Genomic DNA, 18350 nt, shown 5'->3' with positions numbered 1-18350 from the left:
TTTAGGCTCTTATCAGTCTGCTGCTGGTCAAAACAGGCGCTGTGGAGCTGGCCATCTGTCAGTGTGGCATATGCCAGTTGGCAGGATACAGCTGCCCTCTCAAACTAAATGGAGTTACTAATCATATCGTTCACCCTCGGGCTACGTCTGCCCTCTTAGTTTTGGATCATTTCTCTGTTTTTATACTGTTTGGACCATCTATGACCTGCTATACCAGTTCATACATAGAGCACAACCAATGGAGGGATTACATAAACACAGTCACAAAAAGAGGTGCTGGGAGAAAGAGGATCGTTTTTATTTTTACATTCCATTTCATTTAAGCTTAATTTAGCTTTTTTAGTTCACATTTAATGGCAGTTTGTTATCCAAATGTAAACAAAAGGGTGTCCAACAAAAATTGAGAACAGATGTGGAAAGTGCTTTTGACTAACAATAAAAATATACCGAATCCAAGTTATTACTGCCCTCTAGTGTGGTACAAGTTAACCTGTTCAGTTGTATATTGGAATATTCTTGAAATGTATATGATCAAAAAACTGAAAGATATGAATTGGGATATTGGCCCAGTTTGTCCTGGATTTGTAGTCTGGGTTTTAGTAAGAGAGGAGCAATGTAGTGCTACAGTTGAGCGTCTGTGTAGCAAAATGTAAAACCATTGATGTAATCTGTCTGTGCTGAACAAAAGGCCTACAGAGGCAGGTGTAGTTCTCAGGCATTAAGCCACAGTGGATAAGCTCTTCACTGAAGATAAAGTGAAATTGAATGAAGGGCATAACCATGTAGGCTATAGCTTTCTCATGGTGACTTTTTATGTACAGTCAAACATAATTTAAATGATAATTAATAGGTTATATAGGAAAATAATATATGGTAAATAAATAAAGGCCTTTGAACAGATTTTTAAATTTAAATTTGGTTACAAACAGGATATATCATTTTAAAAAAATCTGATTTGAACATGACCTTTGGGAGCGACTTGTGTAACAAAATAATCAATGGTCCATTTACTAGCTTTTCAAAGCTGTCAACCACATGGTGTTCTTCTTCAGTAATCAGAGCTCAGAAAAGGTAGTAAGTGGATCTTTCAACTGAGATTATTTTGTAATGCCACAGAGACATTTTATGAAAAACTAAATTGGATTAGAAATTTTATTAGGTTTTTAATTATTGGTGTCAATATCAAGTTACTAAATCAGATTTTTTTAAGACGTGTGCAGGGCACTGCTATCACTATTAGGAGGCATACAGTTGTCATAGAAGATCTGGAAAGAGCTGCCAACATAAGTTACCCTCTTCAGGAACTCCTCCAGCTGCTGGACCGTCATCTCTTGAACCTTATTATTCTCTCTGTCGTTGAGCCCATTAGATGCAAACGCAGGAAGCTTTGAGCGCTCAGCGTACGGAGCATTGTGGTCAAAATCGATGCAACAGTAGGCTGACCAGAAGTAGGTGGGGATGCCCAGGCGGTTGACGTTATGGCGGCGGATTGTGTGCCCTGAGGTGGTGACCCCGGTGATCACATAGGCTGTGCCTCGACAGTAGTTGTTTAGCCGTCTGCGGATGGTGTGCTGGTATTCTTTCCAGGGACCGATGCTGAAGTCTCGAACCTGAGGGACTACATTTGTCAGAGTGTAGGTGGCTGCTTTGTCAGCAGGTTGGGCCTGGTGCTCTTCTGGATTCAGCTGTCCTCGTTCAAAGATCACAGTGTCAGAGTAGTCGTCCAGCAGGGCCTGAGCATCCCCAAAACTGTTAGGAACATTTTCTGAAGGGAATTGCTGCATCTCTCGAGACCCAGACAACGTGAAGAGCTGCAGGAAATGAACAAATAACTGTTCATACCATAGAATAGTTGCCAAAGGATCTTTTCAAAAGTCCTTCCCATAAACACTAGATGCTTTTTTTAAATTTCAGGAGTGAAAGAAAGTAAATCCAACAACCAGTCCTACCTGTGGTTCATACATCCAAGGCACATCGACCTTCCTGGAGCCATCCGAGCGTTTGAAGGTGTATGCAGAATAAACAGGAATGCGGTTGATGGTGTCATACAAAGTGACAAATCGGGGTTTGCCTTCGTAAAACTGGCAAATCTTTTTAAACGGCTGATCCTCAATCCCTCGAGGTACTGTGCCCATGTACAGGAACCGTTTACATTCGGGTGAGAAGTTTTCCTGCACCTCTGCCCCTGTCATCACGATAACAAGCAGAGAGATGAGCGCTTGATCTATTCTGTAGAGAATCATGATGAAATGTGCACTACCTGTGTCCACAGTGCAACGAATCCCTTTGAAAGGTTGTCCTATTCTGTGGACTCTGCCTCCTATGTGACTCGTACTCAGACACAATATGCAAATTCTTATCTTTTTTTCTCTTTACACCTACAGTAGCCAAACCATTGCCATGTGTGGAAATCCATGAACAACCCCCAGTGGCCATAACAGGCACAGAAAGCTTCTGAGTGCTTTGAGTTATTCTGACTGATCAGACCTCTTTTCAGGTTGAGGTTATGTTGGGAATTATGTTTGAGGTAATGTAACTAAATCTTAATTGTGTCACAAGCTCTTTATACACATACTGTGACATTTAGGAGTAACTTAACCTCTTCAATCTCACTGACCTGGTGTGGGTCAGTCAGTACAAACCCAGGCTGTGCAGCCAAAATTTGCTAAAACCAACTTTAGCTAAAATTTTTTCAGGGATGCCAAAGTTTCCAAAGTTGTCAATGGTTTAATTTGGGGGATATATGTTTAAAAATGATTCACATCTAGAATATTTCCATTTGATGTCATGGTGCTGCCATAAAAAATATGGAGTCTTGGCTCTGAATATTTCACTCAGGGGAAATATTAGTAACAATTTACTCTAAGTCCCCCAATTTTGCATTTATAAGCAGTATATAAACAGTTAATAAATGGTTTATAATACAATATAATGTAGTGTAAGCAGTGTATTCATGCAGTTGTCAACAGCTATAACTCCTCCTGTGTGCACCTGTAAGTGGAGGCTACTGTGTTAACAAAAAATGAATGACAACATAGTAAAACACAGTTGTAATAATGGATAATGGAATATGTCTTCATAGGAAAAGTTATAATTGTTGACTGCACACTGATAAACACTTAAATGTCCTTACATCTGCTTACAACTATAGTGTGTTATAAACAATTTATTTGATGTTCAGGCTATATAATGCTTATAAATGCTACATAGGGGGTGTCACAGAAACATCATATAGCTTCAATAAAGAACTGAAACAAGCTGATACAGAATGTATGATACTGTCAGACAGAGTGGGAAAATGTGACTTTATCAACCTCAAAGCTAAAAAGGAGAAAAACCTGAATGTTGAGGGGATTAAAAAGATTTTAAGAGAATGTCTGGCATAGAGGAAGGTTAGTCAAACATATTCAGAAGAGCAACTGTTTCCTGGCAGATCTCTTCACTAAAACTGTGTCATTCCCAAAGGTCACTTTTTAAATTAAGCAATGTTGTTGAGGATATTTATTTATTATATAAATGTATTTACTGCTGAAGCAGTAGGTGTGTGTGTTTGGAAGCCCCTGGGACCATCGCGTCTCAAAAATGTTAGTGAAACCCCTCTTCAAGCGTATCTCTGCCCCTGTTGTTTCCTGCTGTGATGCTCTGCCCACAGTTTTCTTCTCAATGAATCAATTACTCTGCCTTTCTTTCCTCCTCAGTAAGTAAAGTTTGGTGTGTGTGTTCACCAGCCTGTTCCACTGAGAGAAAAGACTGTGGAATGTTTTTGGAAACATCTGTTCCCATAACAACAGGTTGATGGCAACGTGACCTCTGCCCCTGTGGAAACAAACACTTCCTGTTTACTATCGGACCGTCTCCACGCTTTACACTGTAACCCCAAGCTGACCTACAGTATCTATCCATCTATCTTATATCTGTATCAATCACTGTGGGGTTGAGAAACAATACTTAAAACTCCAAAATGTCTCTCAAGCTCATGTTTGCAAGTGTGAGTACATTTATCTCTTTTACTTGTGCATTGCCTTCTCTCCCCCGCATAGACACTGTCACTAATCTTCATGTGACACTGCAATTTGCAAATACAGTCAAAAACTGGCTAGTAGGATGTCCATGAAAGCATCGTCATCTTATCAGAGAAATTGTTTTACAATGTGGATAGTGTAGGGCATATAAAATAACTGATTAGCTTACACAGTAATACTGTGGCTCTACTTAAATTGTTAAAGGGATGAAATTATACAGCTATCACATAGGTGCAAGGCTATTTAAAGCACTACATCAATGAAAAAAGTCATGTGTGCATTGCATCACATTTTCCTAAAATAGACAATGTTTTCTAAAATGATTTTAACAGTCAGTATGCAGGTGTCACTTTTTTCATTGAATCATTAAATTGTTACCATTATACATATTTTTCTCTTGATAAACGTTCAGTGGCAGCTAGACACTGTGATCCTTAAGTGTCTACCAACAATTTTCCTGTAAATGTTTAGTTGAGGTGTCAACTGTCTCCTGGTTTACTGGCTCATAACAGGTGTGTGCACAGCAGCAGCAGCTTCTTGCATGTCTTCACTGTGACACGTCACTCTGCTTTAGAAATTCTTGAAGATAAAATCATGTGTCTTGAGCTGATCTTGTGTCTGTCTGGATGCAAATCAAAATTTATATCTAATAATATCTTATTATCTATTTTTTCAGAATAGAATAATAAACTCTTTGCCTCTGCAAAGAAGATGCAGTCTGCATCACCCAAGTTCAGCCCTTAAGCTTCAAAACAGAAGACTGCATGAGAGCTCTACTGTTGATGAAATGAGTGAATCTGCTTTGACAGGAAAAAAACTCTGTTTCTACTATTCTAATAATGCGCCCTTTATAAAGTACTTATAAACTGTCACTACCGGCTTTATCAATGGTTAAGAGATCACTTATTTATGCGTTATAGCTCTATTATCAGCCATAAATAAGACCATATTTGGGGTTACCAGGTTGTAAAAAAATCCCTCTGGCTTTATATTTCATAATCATGCAGTTATAAATATTGGTAACCAATTAATAGATGTTCATGGGGTTCTCACTTTCTAATAAGCCATCTCTACAAGTCTGTAGCTATAAATGTTAATAAGTCATTAATAAAGGGTTTGTATGCACTTAATCTGCAGCTCTTTTCTATAAACAAGTGGTCAAACTGTCTAATCAGTCACAGTGAGTTTCCACAACCTGACAACCCAAAAGTTGTTCTCATTAGTGGCTTATAACTGACCTATAAAGCATTAGTAAATAATATAGATTAATAATATTAATCATTAATAAAGCCCAAACTTATATTCTCTTTCATATAGGGAGCCTTTTTAGAAGGTCGTATTGAGAATTATTAACTAACTACAACTGTTTTTTCCATGATTTTCACACAAAGACACATTTTATTTAGAGCTGGTTTACCTATAAGGCCATATGAACAGCATCTACACCCTAACACTCATCCCCAATTTCAATATTATTTTCATTATTTTACTTCACCTGCTTAGAGTCTCTTGATCTCAGTGCTTATTTTGATAAAGGCCTCTTGCTGCTGCATAAAACTGAACACTGCTTTAAAACGTGCAGGGCCGAAAGCCTTTAGAAACACTGTTTAGACTACGCAACACAACAGTGCAACTGAAACTTTTCAATTCAATTTTATGGTAAAAAAAAATAACACAGCTGTGGGTTAGGAACCACTTTCATCTGAAAACTGTCAGTATTGTTCCAGTTTACACCAGGTATATACAAATCAATGGTTTAAAGGCCTTTTGGATGTATTCATGAACATTCACTCTTCTATTCTGATATTGCAGCCTGATTGTGAATGTGAAGGCTGTTATTTGTCCTCTGTGTGCGTGGGTTGTTACATTTGACCACTTTATACTCTGTGTGTGTTTGAGCATGTGAGACACAGAGAACAAAGAGCGCGTTTGTGTTTGCACTCATTCGTGTATGTGCATTCGGATGTGTTTGTGTCTGTGCATAGATGACAGCAGCCTGGAGGATCGGGGGCTCTGTTTGTGTGTCTCGGGTTTGTGTGTGCATGTAGGGGAGGAGGGACAGGGGGGGTTATTGTGTCTCACGGGAGGTGTATGTGTTTGTGTTGAGGGGGGGTTGTTTGCAGGTCTCGTAACTCTCTGCTGGGGTGGTCTGGTTTAAGAACAAGAAAAAGGAGGGTTCTGGGTGTGTATATGTGTGTGTGTGTGTGTGTGTGTGTGTGTGTGTGTGTGTGTGTGTGTGTGTGTGTGTGTGTGTGTGTGTGTAGGGGACCCTGCTATATATTCAGACTTAAGATGAAGACACACCTCCCTCAGCCGACAAAGTACTGTACAGATGCAGGGACTGAGAGAGTCACAGAGAGAAAGTGCGACGAGAGAAGACGGGATAAGAAGAGAGAGACTTTTGCCCCACAGTGATATTTTAGAAAGGATTTTGTACAAATTGATGGAGTAGCTGGAGGTAAGTGTCTGTTGTGAGCATCATTATAATCACTCTGAGGACTTTAAGAATAAAAGCAGAAACAAGCAAGATTCACAAGATTGATTTATCACTACCAATAGATGTAATATATATAAGTCAGGGCCTGACAGAAAACACTACGTGGTTGCCCTTTGAAACTTATTGGGAGCTACTGTATGAGTGCAGTGAGATCTTTTGTCTGTTTCTACATTTGTCCAAGATTTGATTCAGCTCTTGTGAATGTTTCCTTGGATGTAAACATGATATATTCAGTATATTCAGGTTATCTTGTTTTTGCATAAAATCCTTGAATTTAAATGCTGCCAGCGTGGCCTGAAATGGTCATCTTATTAACAACTTTGCATGTTCAGTATTAACAGTATTTATTCCTGTTGCAAAGGTTTAATGATATTTCTGCATTTCATTGTTTTTCTAGATCATCGACTGACAAAGTGAAACAAGTGAAAGAGAAGTGGAAACATCCACAACTGGACTCATAATCTTATATCTGAAACACTTTCACCAGTCTGGGACATCAGATTTTTGGCTTCTCGTCATTGTTTTGAGAACTTATCGGAGCCTCCAATGATTTTAATGACAAATAACGTCATATAGAATCTAGGGAGATGGACAGACAGATGTCAGACGCCGACTTCCTCACCTCCCCCTCCCCTTCTCCCACTCCCCTCTTCCACTGCGACTACAGCGACTGGTCTCCCTCCTTCTCCATCATCCCATCCGTCTACTTGATGGCCTTCCTGGTTGGCTGCCTCGGTAACGGCCTGGTTCTCTGGGCCTACCTGGACCGAGCCGACGGGAGGAGAAAGAGTACAGGAGAGAAAAACCACACTGGAGTTGGGAAGTTCTGTTGCAAAAACATTTTCAGAACCAATCAGCAGAACATTAGGGATGCTGGTAGAGTCCACAGCGGCTCTTTTCCTCAAAAGAACAAAGAAAATGGTGGATATTTCTCAGGACAAAACTACAGACCCTCCTCTCATTCCTCCACCTCCTCCTCCTGTCCTCCCTCCATCCCACGTCCCTCTCGCTCACTGACAGACTCTCTTATAGCTAGTTTAGCTTTAGCTGACCTCTGCTTCCTTGTAACTCTCCCTCTGTGGGCCGTCTACACAGCGATGGGCTACCACTGGCCGTTTGGCCAACCCCTCTGCCAAATCAGCAGCTTCCTCACTGCTCTCAACATGTATGCCAGTGTGTTCAGCTTGAGCATGCTCAGTGTGGAACGGTACTGGGTTCTGACTGGGCGCCGGCACTCCAGCCACCACACCCCGCAAAGCTGCCCCAGCAGGGCTCTGTGGATACTTGGAGGAGTGTGGGCGCTCGCGGGGGTCCTTGCACTTCCTGGTTTGCTGCTGCGCTCTGTCCGGGAGGTGGAGCTAGACCCTGAATCTGAGGACGATTGGCAGCTGGAGCCAGGTCGCCCTGCTGACTCTGGATCTGTTTTCCTCTCCTGCCAGATGGATTACTCCATGCTGATTGCAGCAGAGCTGGAGGAGACAGACAGGGAGCGGGCTGAGATGTGGTGGGCAGCTGCGTTGAGCCTGAAGTCAACTCTGATTGGCTTCCTGCTTCCTCTTGTCATTTTGCTGGTGTGCTACTGCTCATTGGCTCAGCTCCTCAGCAGACATTTTGGACGGGGCCCTCGCCCTGACCGCAGGCGTCAGCGCAGACTCCTCAGGGTCATTGTCACCTTAGTGATGGCGTTCTTCCTGTGCTGGTTGCCCCTACATGTTAATAAAACTGTATCCCTGCTGCTGGAGTTTGGATTTGTCCCATACTCCTGCTCTTTAGATCAGATCTTACTAGCTGCTCACCCATATGTCACCTGTTTAGCTTATCTCAACTCCTGCCTTAACCCTCTCCTCTACGCTGCCTGTGACCCATCGTTTCGGAAGAGATGCAGAGGAGCCCTACTTCTGTTGTGCAAGAGAGGAGGAGAGAGAAAGGAAAGGAAGGATGATAGAGGAGAGGGAGAGAAAGAGGAAAGGAGCTCAGGTTTCCCCACAAGAACGCAGGAGGAAACAGCAGATAGGATTGAGGAGGAGAGGGTAGGGGAAGCAAATAGTGTGGTCACTGAGGGGTGAGAGCACCCAAAAAGAGCTAATCCATTCACTCTCCAAGGGACTTAAAGCCAAACCAAACAAAAGTGGCCAAGATATTAATAGACACTCCCCTTAGACTCTGGGAGAAATTGTGTCAAATGTCAATATTTTTAAAATAAACATCCTCATCAAATAAACAGTCTTGAATTCATAGATTAGACATATATAGACATACATACATAGACATATATTCCCTGGTTCCAATCCATAAGAAATCTCACAGAAAATGATGCCACCACGTCCTCAGAAATAGCCTCTGGCAGACCAAATATTCTTGTCATATGATCTGTTACTATAGTTTGTACTCTGAGTGCTCTGAGTTGTTCATTGATTTTGCGTTGCACTGTTTTTACTGCTGTTTTTATATTAAAATAAAAATCCTGCAAACTCACCCTTGTCTCGTTTGTTAAAAAAACAATAGTACCTACAGCCACATTCTATGAATTTACAAAATAATACTGTATAAAACAATCCTTTGTTTAAAGTAGGTAATTATACGGTATTTATTCAATGTTTTTCATTTTTTTGTGCAGATTTATACATTTGTTTAACGTTCTAGCAATATTTTATAATGAGGGCCCGAGGGGGCACGCCTGGGGATCCCTGCACAGGGGCCTCGGCGGGGCCCCTCAAGAGCAAGTGGCATTTCAATTTCAATTTCCTCATGTTGTTTCAATTTTCTTTGTACACGTTGGATAATGGAACAAGCAGACACTTTAGCACGCTGAATTGTATTGTACCTCTTAAAACAATGAAATCTGGTAATACCCCCCAAAATTGTGGTTTTTCATTATACAATGTAAACAACTGCAAATGAATTATACTTCATACACAGACCATCTACATCTGTGGTAACTAAGAGTGCTGGGTTGCTCTAAAAAAAATATTCTTGTATATGTAAGTAAAACATAGTACATATTTTTAATATGAAAAAGATTGTGCTTTGGTCGTTCTGCATTTGTAAAGCAGTTTAAATGACAACAAATCAAAGAATTAGGGACAGGAAGGACCAAAAGGAAAAATGCAAGAGGAAGTACAATATCAGGTGAGAACACACAGCTAAATGGCACCTCATTTCTCCTTTGTTTCAGGGAACAAATAAGTAATACTGAACTTGCTTTAAAGGAAAAGTTCACAGTTTTTCAAGTCTGTCTTAAAACAACAGTCAGGTGCCCATATGAACACTTGAAAGAGGTTTTCTTCACTGTAATCATTCCTCCTGTTCATACTGGCTAAAAGATCCCCTTCAAATGTGCTTTCAATGTAAGTGATGGCGGCCAAAATTCACAGTGTGCATTTAAAAGTTTATCTGTGGTGGAAGTATAGTAACAAAAAGAGGGACTTTGGCACTTAAAAGACTGTAACATTAAAAGATATCTACTTGATTTGACTAATTTGGATGGCTGAAGCTTCAGATTTTTGCACAGAAGGAGGACTGTGGATTTTTGCCCCATATAAGTGTATTATGAAGGGATCTTTTAATGGCCAATATGAATAGGAGGAATGATTGCAGCAAGAAAAAACAATTTCAATGTTCATTTTGGCACCTAACTGTTGTTTTAGGACAGACTTTGAAAAATTGTGAAATTGTTAATCAGGCTCATAGAGCATTTAAATTTCTAAAAAGGATAAAGGTCTGTTCTTGCAGAAGGAAGTACCGGAACCCATCCAGAAGGTGGCGCTGCAGCATCATTAAGCTATCAAATGGCTAGTTTGATTTGAACTATGACCGCGCTGTCATAAATGAGTCTTGTTGATAACCTGGAGCAAAGTAACAGTGGGAGCCTGTCCAGCGAATTTCACAAAAGTTTGGTAAAAGCTGCTGTCTTTCTCTGTTCCTCGCTGCTTGATTGATCGGTGAACTACTGAAGATGGGGACCGCATTGATTTACGATGAGGAGATGACCAAGTACAAACTGCTCTGGGTTGAGTAAGTAACGTTAACTTACAAGACAGATAACTTAGCATTTTGGTGCGTAGCTAACTAGTTAACTAACCAAATAAACCTGTATGGGGACGTTGTGACTTACTTGACTTTATCGTTATACCACCGCTGGTTGGTTGTACGTTAGCTATGTTTCATTTAATCATATGCTCATATAGTGATAAAGGTAGATCGGTGCAAGTAACGTTGAGGTTACATTACCCTTAGTAACCGTTAACTTACCCCTCAATTAACCAATTGACGTTACTGTCTGTTGTTTCTTGTCTCCAGTTTAATTCTGTGGAAACACATAGCTGCAGTTGTTGTAACGGTAGGAACGTAAGTTTCTGATTGTTTGTTTCTAGTCCGGTCAGTTAAAGAGGAGCACGCACTGTTACCGTTAGCCGCATAGTAACAGCTGTGCTTGTGTTTATGCGCCGTCAAATGACAGAAATCGTTACTTAAACTTAATTTTCACTCCTTATGTCCATGTTCCCTCGGCACTGTCTTTATCATACTGTTTCATTGTGCTCCAGATATTTCTTTCTGCACTCTTTTCGCTGGCCAACTGTGTAATACAGAGCAAAATAAACAGTGACAGTTCATGGACAACCCATAAGATTTTATTCAAAACTGCTTTGTTCTGTTTTTGGACTGAGATATATGGGTATAGCTCCTTTTTTGCTTTAAGACACAACGTCGCGTTATTTTTGGCACCATTTTACATAGTTTTAGGGGAGATTCTTCTGTTTATTTGTGTTTGTGTGCACAGAAATTATACAAGACCAAACATAGTATACCTTTTCCCAGTTAAAATCCACCATAAAAAGGTGAGATTATTATGGTATTTTTATGTGCATTTGCAGTTAAACTGGATAACCAGGTGAGGATCACAAAAATAGTATTGCTCAGGCTTTGAAACCTTTTGAGACTGAAGTTTAAAAATAGATTAAATTAGCATTACATTAGCATGATGTCTAACTAGTCTCTTCCATTTACACTGTCAAGTGAGCAGCACTGCCTTTCCCTGTTTCTTTTGTGTGTATAAGCCTATGTCTTCTTAGTTTCAACACTTTATTTGTGAATGTACCCCAAACCATAACTAGACAAACACCAATAAACAGGTGTGTTTGCGTACATATCACCTGGAGTCTACAGCAACAAAGCCCAACATGAACGCTCCTCCCTCACCTCCCTCCAACCTGCATAACTACTAAACAAAATTACAATAAATAAATATATAAAATACGAGAATAAATAAAATATAATAAGTTTAAAAAACGGAGGAGAATAGTCAGTTTCCAAACAAAAAGCGTGATTTACAAAATGTATAGTAAGATCACATCATCAAACACTATGGAGACAACATTACAAATATCTGGTTATAGCAAACAGAGTAGTCATTGATCCAGATGGATTGTGGACAGGCTCTGAAAGTGTGCTAGAAAAAGGCTGCCACCTCTCAGAAAGAGTCCGTTGATCCTTTAAGAGTAGAACGTGACATCGCTGAGCCTTGTGGAGTAAAGTGGAAGGACGGGAGATTTCCAGAATAACAGAAACCTCTCATATCAGTCAAGCCTCCAGCTTCTTGACCTCTCCTGTCACATGTTTTTGTTTTTGTTGTTTGCACATAAAAAGTGCAAAAAATAAAATCACAAAAGTACTGATGACTAAATGTTGAAACACAAATTGTCCTGAATTCAAATACTGATACTGGCTACTTCACATACAAATCTACAACACAAAATTCAAACACTTAATTCAACCTCATGTTGTTTTCCATCTCCAGTCCAGTGTGTAAGATTGAGGTGCCCGAGCGTCTCACAGTGAGTCATGACGCTTTGGTCAGGAGCGGTCTGGCTGATCGCTGTGTATCCATACCTGTCCGGGAGGCCACGGACGCCGACATTCTGCTGGTTCACAGGTCAGTCCTGATGTCGACAAAGAGCCCACACCTTGCTCTGTTTTTTGTTTTTTTCTACCTCTGAAGATGAGGATGAAATAGCTACATGTACTTTGTTGCTCCCAACAGTGAGGAATACCTGGAGGCAGTGAAGAAGACCCCTTACTTGACTCTTGAAGACCTGAAGGAATTCACCCTGCAATATGGTGATGTCTACTTCCACCCAGTCAGTACTACACATAATATTCTTTCTTTTTTTGAGTCGGTTGCTGCTTAATAAAAGCACCTCGCTGGCCGTTGTGGTTCATCTGTATCAACACCTCTCGGAGGTCAATTTTACTCTTAGCTTGTCACCTCTTTCTCTCATTTACTGTCCTAGAACATCTATCATTGTGCCAAGCTGGCTGCAGGGGCCGCACTGCAACTGGTGGACAGTGTTATGACGGGGAAGGTGAGGAATGGCATGGCTCTGGTCAGGTGAGGCTGTTAACAAGTGACACATGAGTAGCCTGACAGGCCTGGTTTATTTGTTGCTCATAAGTCTATTTAACAACTTTCAAGAGATCTTTTTGTGCTCTGTATAGACGTAATGTTGTATAAGTTACTGGGGAAAAAATCCTGACATGTATATCACCTCTCTGTCATTGTTGATAGACCCCCAGGACATCACAGTATGCGCAGTGCTGCCAATGGTTTCTGTGTGTTCAACAATGTGGCCATAGCAGCTAAATATGCCAAGCAAAAATATGGGGTTCAAAGGTAATATGACTGTTTATTCTTGCAACTATGAGAGAAATCAATTCTCTAAGAACCTCCTCATTGGTTCTTTATATTTACATCTTTATGGATTTTTTTTCTTCAGGGTGTTGATAGTTGACTGGGATATCCATCACGGTCAAGGGGTGCAGTACTCCTTTGAAGACGATCCAAGGTGAGTCTTTGGAAATGGGAGGGGTTGTGAATTTTGTAAGTGGACATTGTCTTTCTTCTGGCATCTTAAGTTCTGCACACTACATTTTCCAGCGTGCTCTACTTCTCCTGGCACCGATATGAGCATCAGAAATTCTGGCCTCAACTTAGAGAATCAGACTATGACTGTGTTGGCAAAGAGAAAGGGGCTGGATTCAACATAAATGTACCCTGGAACAAGGTCAGTAACGTCTACCAAAATACACTTGAAGTGATTTATAAATCTTTTTATTTATTTATTTTTTTGGACCTTGTTTATAAAATCCTCTAATTTCATATCCTTCGAAAATATGATGAAAAGAGATCGAAAACATACAATTTCCCCTTCCTAAAAATATTTTGAATAGTCTTTTTTTTAAAAACATACTATTCACAATTAACGCAATTAACATGAAGACATTTTTTGATATATTACAATTAAGGCTGCAACTAACAATTATGTTCATTATACATTAACCTTTGTTGATTAATCAATAAGTCATTTAATGTATAAACTTCTCAAATAATGATTAATATTCATTATAAGTTAACAGAGCCTTATTCTGACCACCAGCTGCTCTAAAAAGCAGCTCCACCAGTTTGTGAAGGAGAAGGATGTGAACATAAAAGTGTTCTATATTTTCATTGTACATTCATTGTTAACTAATTGTTAATTGCCCAATTTCTTCAGCACTGATCTCAAATTTGCTTTGACGTTTGTGTGCACAAGCTTCGTCTCCATTAAATAGGTCTCATTATGTTTTCTCCAGGTGGGAATGCAGAACAGCGACTATCTCGCCGTCTTCTCTCACGTCCTCCTGCCAGTCGCATACGAGGTGAGACGGAAAATGTACAATTCGATTAACAGATAGTCATGTGAGGGATTATTTAACTGAACATGTGATTCTGTGTCACAGTTTTGCCCAGACTTGGTGTTGGTGTGTGCAGGCTTTGACTCTGCCATCGGTGATCCAGAGGTACTGAAGATAAACCGTTACCATAATAAAGCTCGGATTGCTACAGATACTTGTGTATATCCTTTTTGTTTATGCTGAACTTATTGTATGTAGAATCATATGCTGCTGTCGGGATTTTCTATATTTTCAGGGTGAAATGTGTGCAACCCCTGATATCTTTGCCCACCTCACTCACCTCTTGATGAACCTTGCAGGAGGCAAACTGTGTGCTGTGCTGGAGGTCAGTTTGTTGTTGTTTCTTTAGATTTACATTTGTTCCTTTTAATATCATTTCTCCTGGAAACACCATCAGTTGAGTTGTTTTTCTCTGTCAGGCATGTTACTGTGATTATTTTTATGACACTGTTATTTATGAGAATGACCACAATGACTGAAAACATACACAAGTCTAATCTTTCAATACCTACATTACACGTTATTATTGTTTAATAGTCTCAGCAGTGTGGGAGAATTTTGCATTCTGCTAGTGTCCTGTGGGAGGAAACTGGGAAGTTATACTGTGTGAATATTTTCCAGGGAGGGTACAACTTGACTTCCCTCGCCCAGTCTGTGTGTCAGACAGTTCACACTTTGCTCGGAGATCCTGCACCTCGGCCTTCAAACATCGACAGTCCCTGTAAAAGGTCTCTCTCGCTCTGAATCAAATGTAACAAGTTCAAACCTTAACTCTGTGTGTTTGTGTGCTTTTTTTTAACTGTTGTGAATTTTCCTCTATCAGTGCACTGGAGTCCCTTCACTGTACACGTTCAGCTCATAAGAAGTACTGGTCCTGCTTCAAATATGCAGGTATAACATCCATTCCTTATTTAAGCCCTTGTGTCACTTTTATCATCACTGCCTCGTTAAAAAATGTTTTATTTCATCTTTCTCTAGCTGATCTACCAGACTTTGAACTCAGCACTAAGCGCATTAAACTGGCAGAAGAAGAAGAAGAAAAGCTGGAGAAGGGAGAAGAGGCAGTAACCAAAAAGGAAGAGGTGTGGCCAGAACCTCCGAAACGTGTCGCTCCTCTTGTTCGTACTGCCTTAGTGCTCCCTGACAGTGTGGCTTGCCCGGATGGGTGTAAACGCTTCAGCTTATCAGAGAATCTCAACCCACTTATAGCCAACAAACTCAGGTGCGGAGCTGCTGTTGGTGATGGTTCATTACAGTTAACATATTATCATTTATAGTAATAAACTTCAGGATGTTCACTGAATCCAAAAGAACCAAAGTACGTTAAAATATTCTTTATTTCCCCCCCTTTTTTTCACTATAAGGGAGAACTTCCTCAAAGCTGCAGATGACAGCGATGCTCTCTCAACTCTGTCCACTCTCATTGCCCTGGTAGAGAAAATGGTGAAGAACGAGGTACAGTCAGAGTATTGTTTGTGTCTTTTTTTTTTTTTTAGTGCTGCTATGTGACCTCCTTGTGAATACAGTTTTTTGCTTCACTGCCTGCATGGGCTTCACGCTGATGTCATTACATTTAATTACTGCCTCTCAGATCTGCAGTGGCTTGGCACTGGTCCGTGACGTCTCCATGGCGACGATGTGTGTCATCCAGCATGCTGCAACCGCTCTCAGCAACCGGTATAACAATATGGATCTAATCCTAACTTACATATTACTGAGATAAAGGGATTATGTCGTGATAAAACAGATTGTTGTGCAGAAATGTCTTTACTGTCCTTTTTTTTGTTGTTGTTATTTATTTTAATTTTGGCTGTGTGTGTTTTGTGTTTCTGGGGCCAATTTGTTATTCAGCAGCTTGTTTTTCTTATTTGTGTGATGGCCAAATGAAGTGATACCCAATGTGGATACAGTTTTTGCAGTTGTATCAAATATTAACACAGTAAATACCCCTTGGAAGCAAAGAGCAATATTCAACAGTCACCAAGCAATTACAGATTAATGTCTAAATCTAACTATAAGAGTATCCATGGATGGAAATTTCTTTTAAAAAACAAGCTGACTTCATGTAATACAAGTAAACCAACAAAGGACTAAACAGTGAAGTTTACATGTCTATTACTAGCCAGTTTATTGTTAAGGTAGTATAAATATACTGTATACATTTGATGCTTCTTTCTCTTCATGCAGCGTTTTGGTCGTGTGTGTTGGAGACGGGACGGTCCCGAGTCAAATCACAGAGGATGGGTAATTATGATTTATACTCCCCTAAAAGTTAATGAGAAAATATGTCCCTTCTGACTGCAACAGCACCAAAAACATGGTAACAGAAATCTCTTGATTTTAAGGAATTCACTGGTGGTGCATATCAGCGGGAAGGAGCCAGAGGAACAGAAATGCAAATATTACGTTCCTGTGTGTCTGAAGAAGGTATTTTACTACATGTAGGACTGGATGTTATTTCCAATAGCATTGATTTATTATGTGTTTTAATGGTTGTCAACATTCATGTATGAATATTTTAGCATGATCTGTCACACCATGAGATCTTAAATACTACAACTTGAATGTAAATTCATATTTCAATCCATGTGATTAAATGTCATTATCATAAATTTGAGTTTTTACCATGTGAAATATTTTAACACATAAATATGATGTAATACTGTGATTATTACCACAACATTAATGTTTGTGAACGCCTGTATGAACGTGTGTTTTATGTACAGGGGATGTGTGTTTGTGCTCTCACAGGGCTGCAGTGAGGTTTCAGGGTTCGTACAGGCCATGTTCGGCCTGCTTCTGCCTCTGGGGTACGAGTACGACCCCAGTCTGGTTCTGCTGGTTCGGATGCCAGATAGTGAGATGTGTGACAGTGTTTGGCAACAGCTAACGGGCCTGCTACAGGGCCTGGCACAAGGACACACTCTGGTACTCATGCAGGTGAGAAGGCTGAGACAAGATGCCCTCAACTGTTCATCTTTGGCTTCATTAGGTTTGAGTGACATGGTGATCTACTTTAGCGGTCAATTTTTATTTATTTATTTATTTTTCTCAGGAAAGTGAGAAGGCTTGTGTCGACCCAACGGCCTCCTCACTCGTTGGGAATGCTGCCCCTTCTCTGGGGCCGCTTCATGCTCCTCTACCAGAAGATGTGGAAGCGCTGGAGAGCCTCAGACGCAGGCTGCAGACTGACTGGAAACTGCTGCAGACCACAGGTACAATTGCGTAATCTACATCTGCAGAGCTTTTAAAATGACGAAATAAAAAAAATAAAGACAAACATTGAATTAAATAATTTTGTCTCCAAAAACAGCACCAGAAAGTGGAAGAGGTGACGACCACTGAAGCAACTCCTGCTCCTCTTTGTAAAAATCAGATGAAGAACATTAATCTAATGTGTTGATACCCTTTTATACTTTTTTGTCAGTGTTTAATGTCCAAATTGAGCCTATATTTGATATATTCTGTCATAAAATAAACAGTATGTCTCAGCAGACATGATCAGAATACATGGAAATACTGTAATGTTTTACACAAGGACATAATTACATAATGTGATTAGGTGGGATTGATTGTGAAATGGATTGACAGGGCTTTTGATTCACAGACTAACACATTTAAAGGCTTGGCTAATATATGGAGTATATGTGGTGAAGATAATCTTAGCTTTCTTGAGAAGTTCTGGTTGCTACTGTAGTAGGTGGACCTTTTTTAAAGGCCCTGAAAACTGGTTTTCTCAGCTTCTTACTGTGACTGATGGGGTCCTACATGAACACATTTTCTGCCAGTTAAAATAGTTTTTGGTTATATCACATGACAGATTTCAGTTCTTGTCATTTTTTTCTCTGAGTTCTTCTCACTGGTTTGAAGTGGGTGAGGCTCAGTTGGAAAAAGCTGATGTCATTTACTTCTGAGTACGAATCGGGGCTTTTTAATGTTTGAATCAAAGTCTGATGACGGTTGTGAGATTGTTTCTTAATAAATGAACTTTTTTCAAACTTTGATTGTTGCGTATTTTATTGAATATTTAATGTTATCAAGAATTAATTATATAGTCATAGATACTGGACTTTTAATGAAGGAGAACAAGGTAACTGGTT

The 18350-nt window shown here is 40.0% G+C and overlaps 3 protein-coding genes across 3 annotated transcripts; 2 read left to right on the top strand and 1 right to left on the bottom strand.

The window, feature by feature from the left end:
• Positions 1–263: 263 nt before the first annotated feature.
• Positions 264–2309, bottom strand: LOC137183341 (endonuclease domain-containing 1 protein-like). The gene is made up of 2 exons (XM_067590330.1): positions 1950–2309; positions 264–1811 (listed from the first exon to the last, which is right to left on the bottom strand). Exons 1-2 carry the CDS (start codon positions 2241–2243, stop codon positions 1206–1208), a joined length of 900 nt encoding a protein of 299 aa, XP_067446431.1. The 5' UTR covers positions 2244–2309; the 3' UTR covers positions 264–1205.
• Positions 2310–6155: 3846 nt separating this feature from the next.
• aplnr2 (apelin receptor 2) lies at positions 6156–8941 on the top strand. The gene has a single exon (XM_067590314.1). It carries the CDS (start codon positions 7107–7109, stop codon positions 8583–8585), a length of 1479 nt encoding a protein of 492 aa, XP_067446415.1. The 5' UTR covers positions 6156–7106; the 3' UTR covers positions 8586–8941.
• A 1366-nt stretch (positions 8942–10307) lies between these two features.
• hdac10 (histone deacetylase 10) lies at positions 10308–18254 on the top strand. The gene is made up of 20 exons (XM_067590313.1): positions 10308–10533; positions 12317–12451; positions 12560–12656; positions 12810–12907; positions 13085–13189; positions 13293–13361; positions 13454–13580; positions 14149–14214; positions 14296–14355; positions 14486–14575; positions 14872–14978; positions 15074–15141; positions 15229–15472; positions 15615–15705; positions 15842–15927; positions 16438–16494; positions 16596–16677; positions 17002–17190; positions 17306–17465; positions 17564–18254. The coding sequence occupies exons 1-20, from the start codon at positions 10475–10477 to the stop codon at positions 17593–17595; spliced, it is 2022 nt and encodes a 673-aa protein (XP_067446414.1). The 5' UTR covers positions 10308–10474; the 3' UTR covers positions 17596–18254.
• Positions 18255–18350: the final 96 nt, after the last annotated feature.

This window comes from Thunnus thynnus, chromosome 5 (genome assembly GCF_963924715.1).
Source record: "Thunnus thynnus chromosome 5, fThuThy2.1, whole genome shotgun sequence".
Lineage (NCBI taxonomy): Eukaryota > Metazoa > Chordata > Actinopteri > Scombriformes > Scombridae > Thunnus > Thunnus thynnus.
The sequence above is the reverse complement of the archived record's forward strand: the minus strand, read 5'-3'. Positions and strand labels throughout refer to the sequence as shown.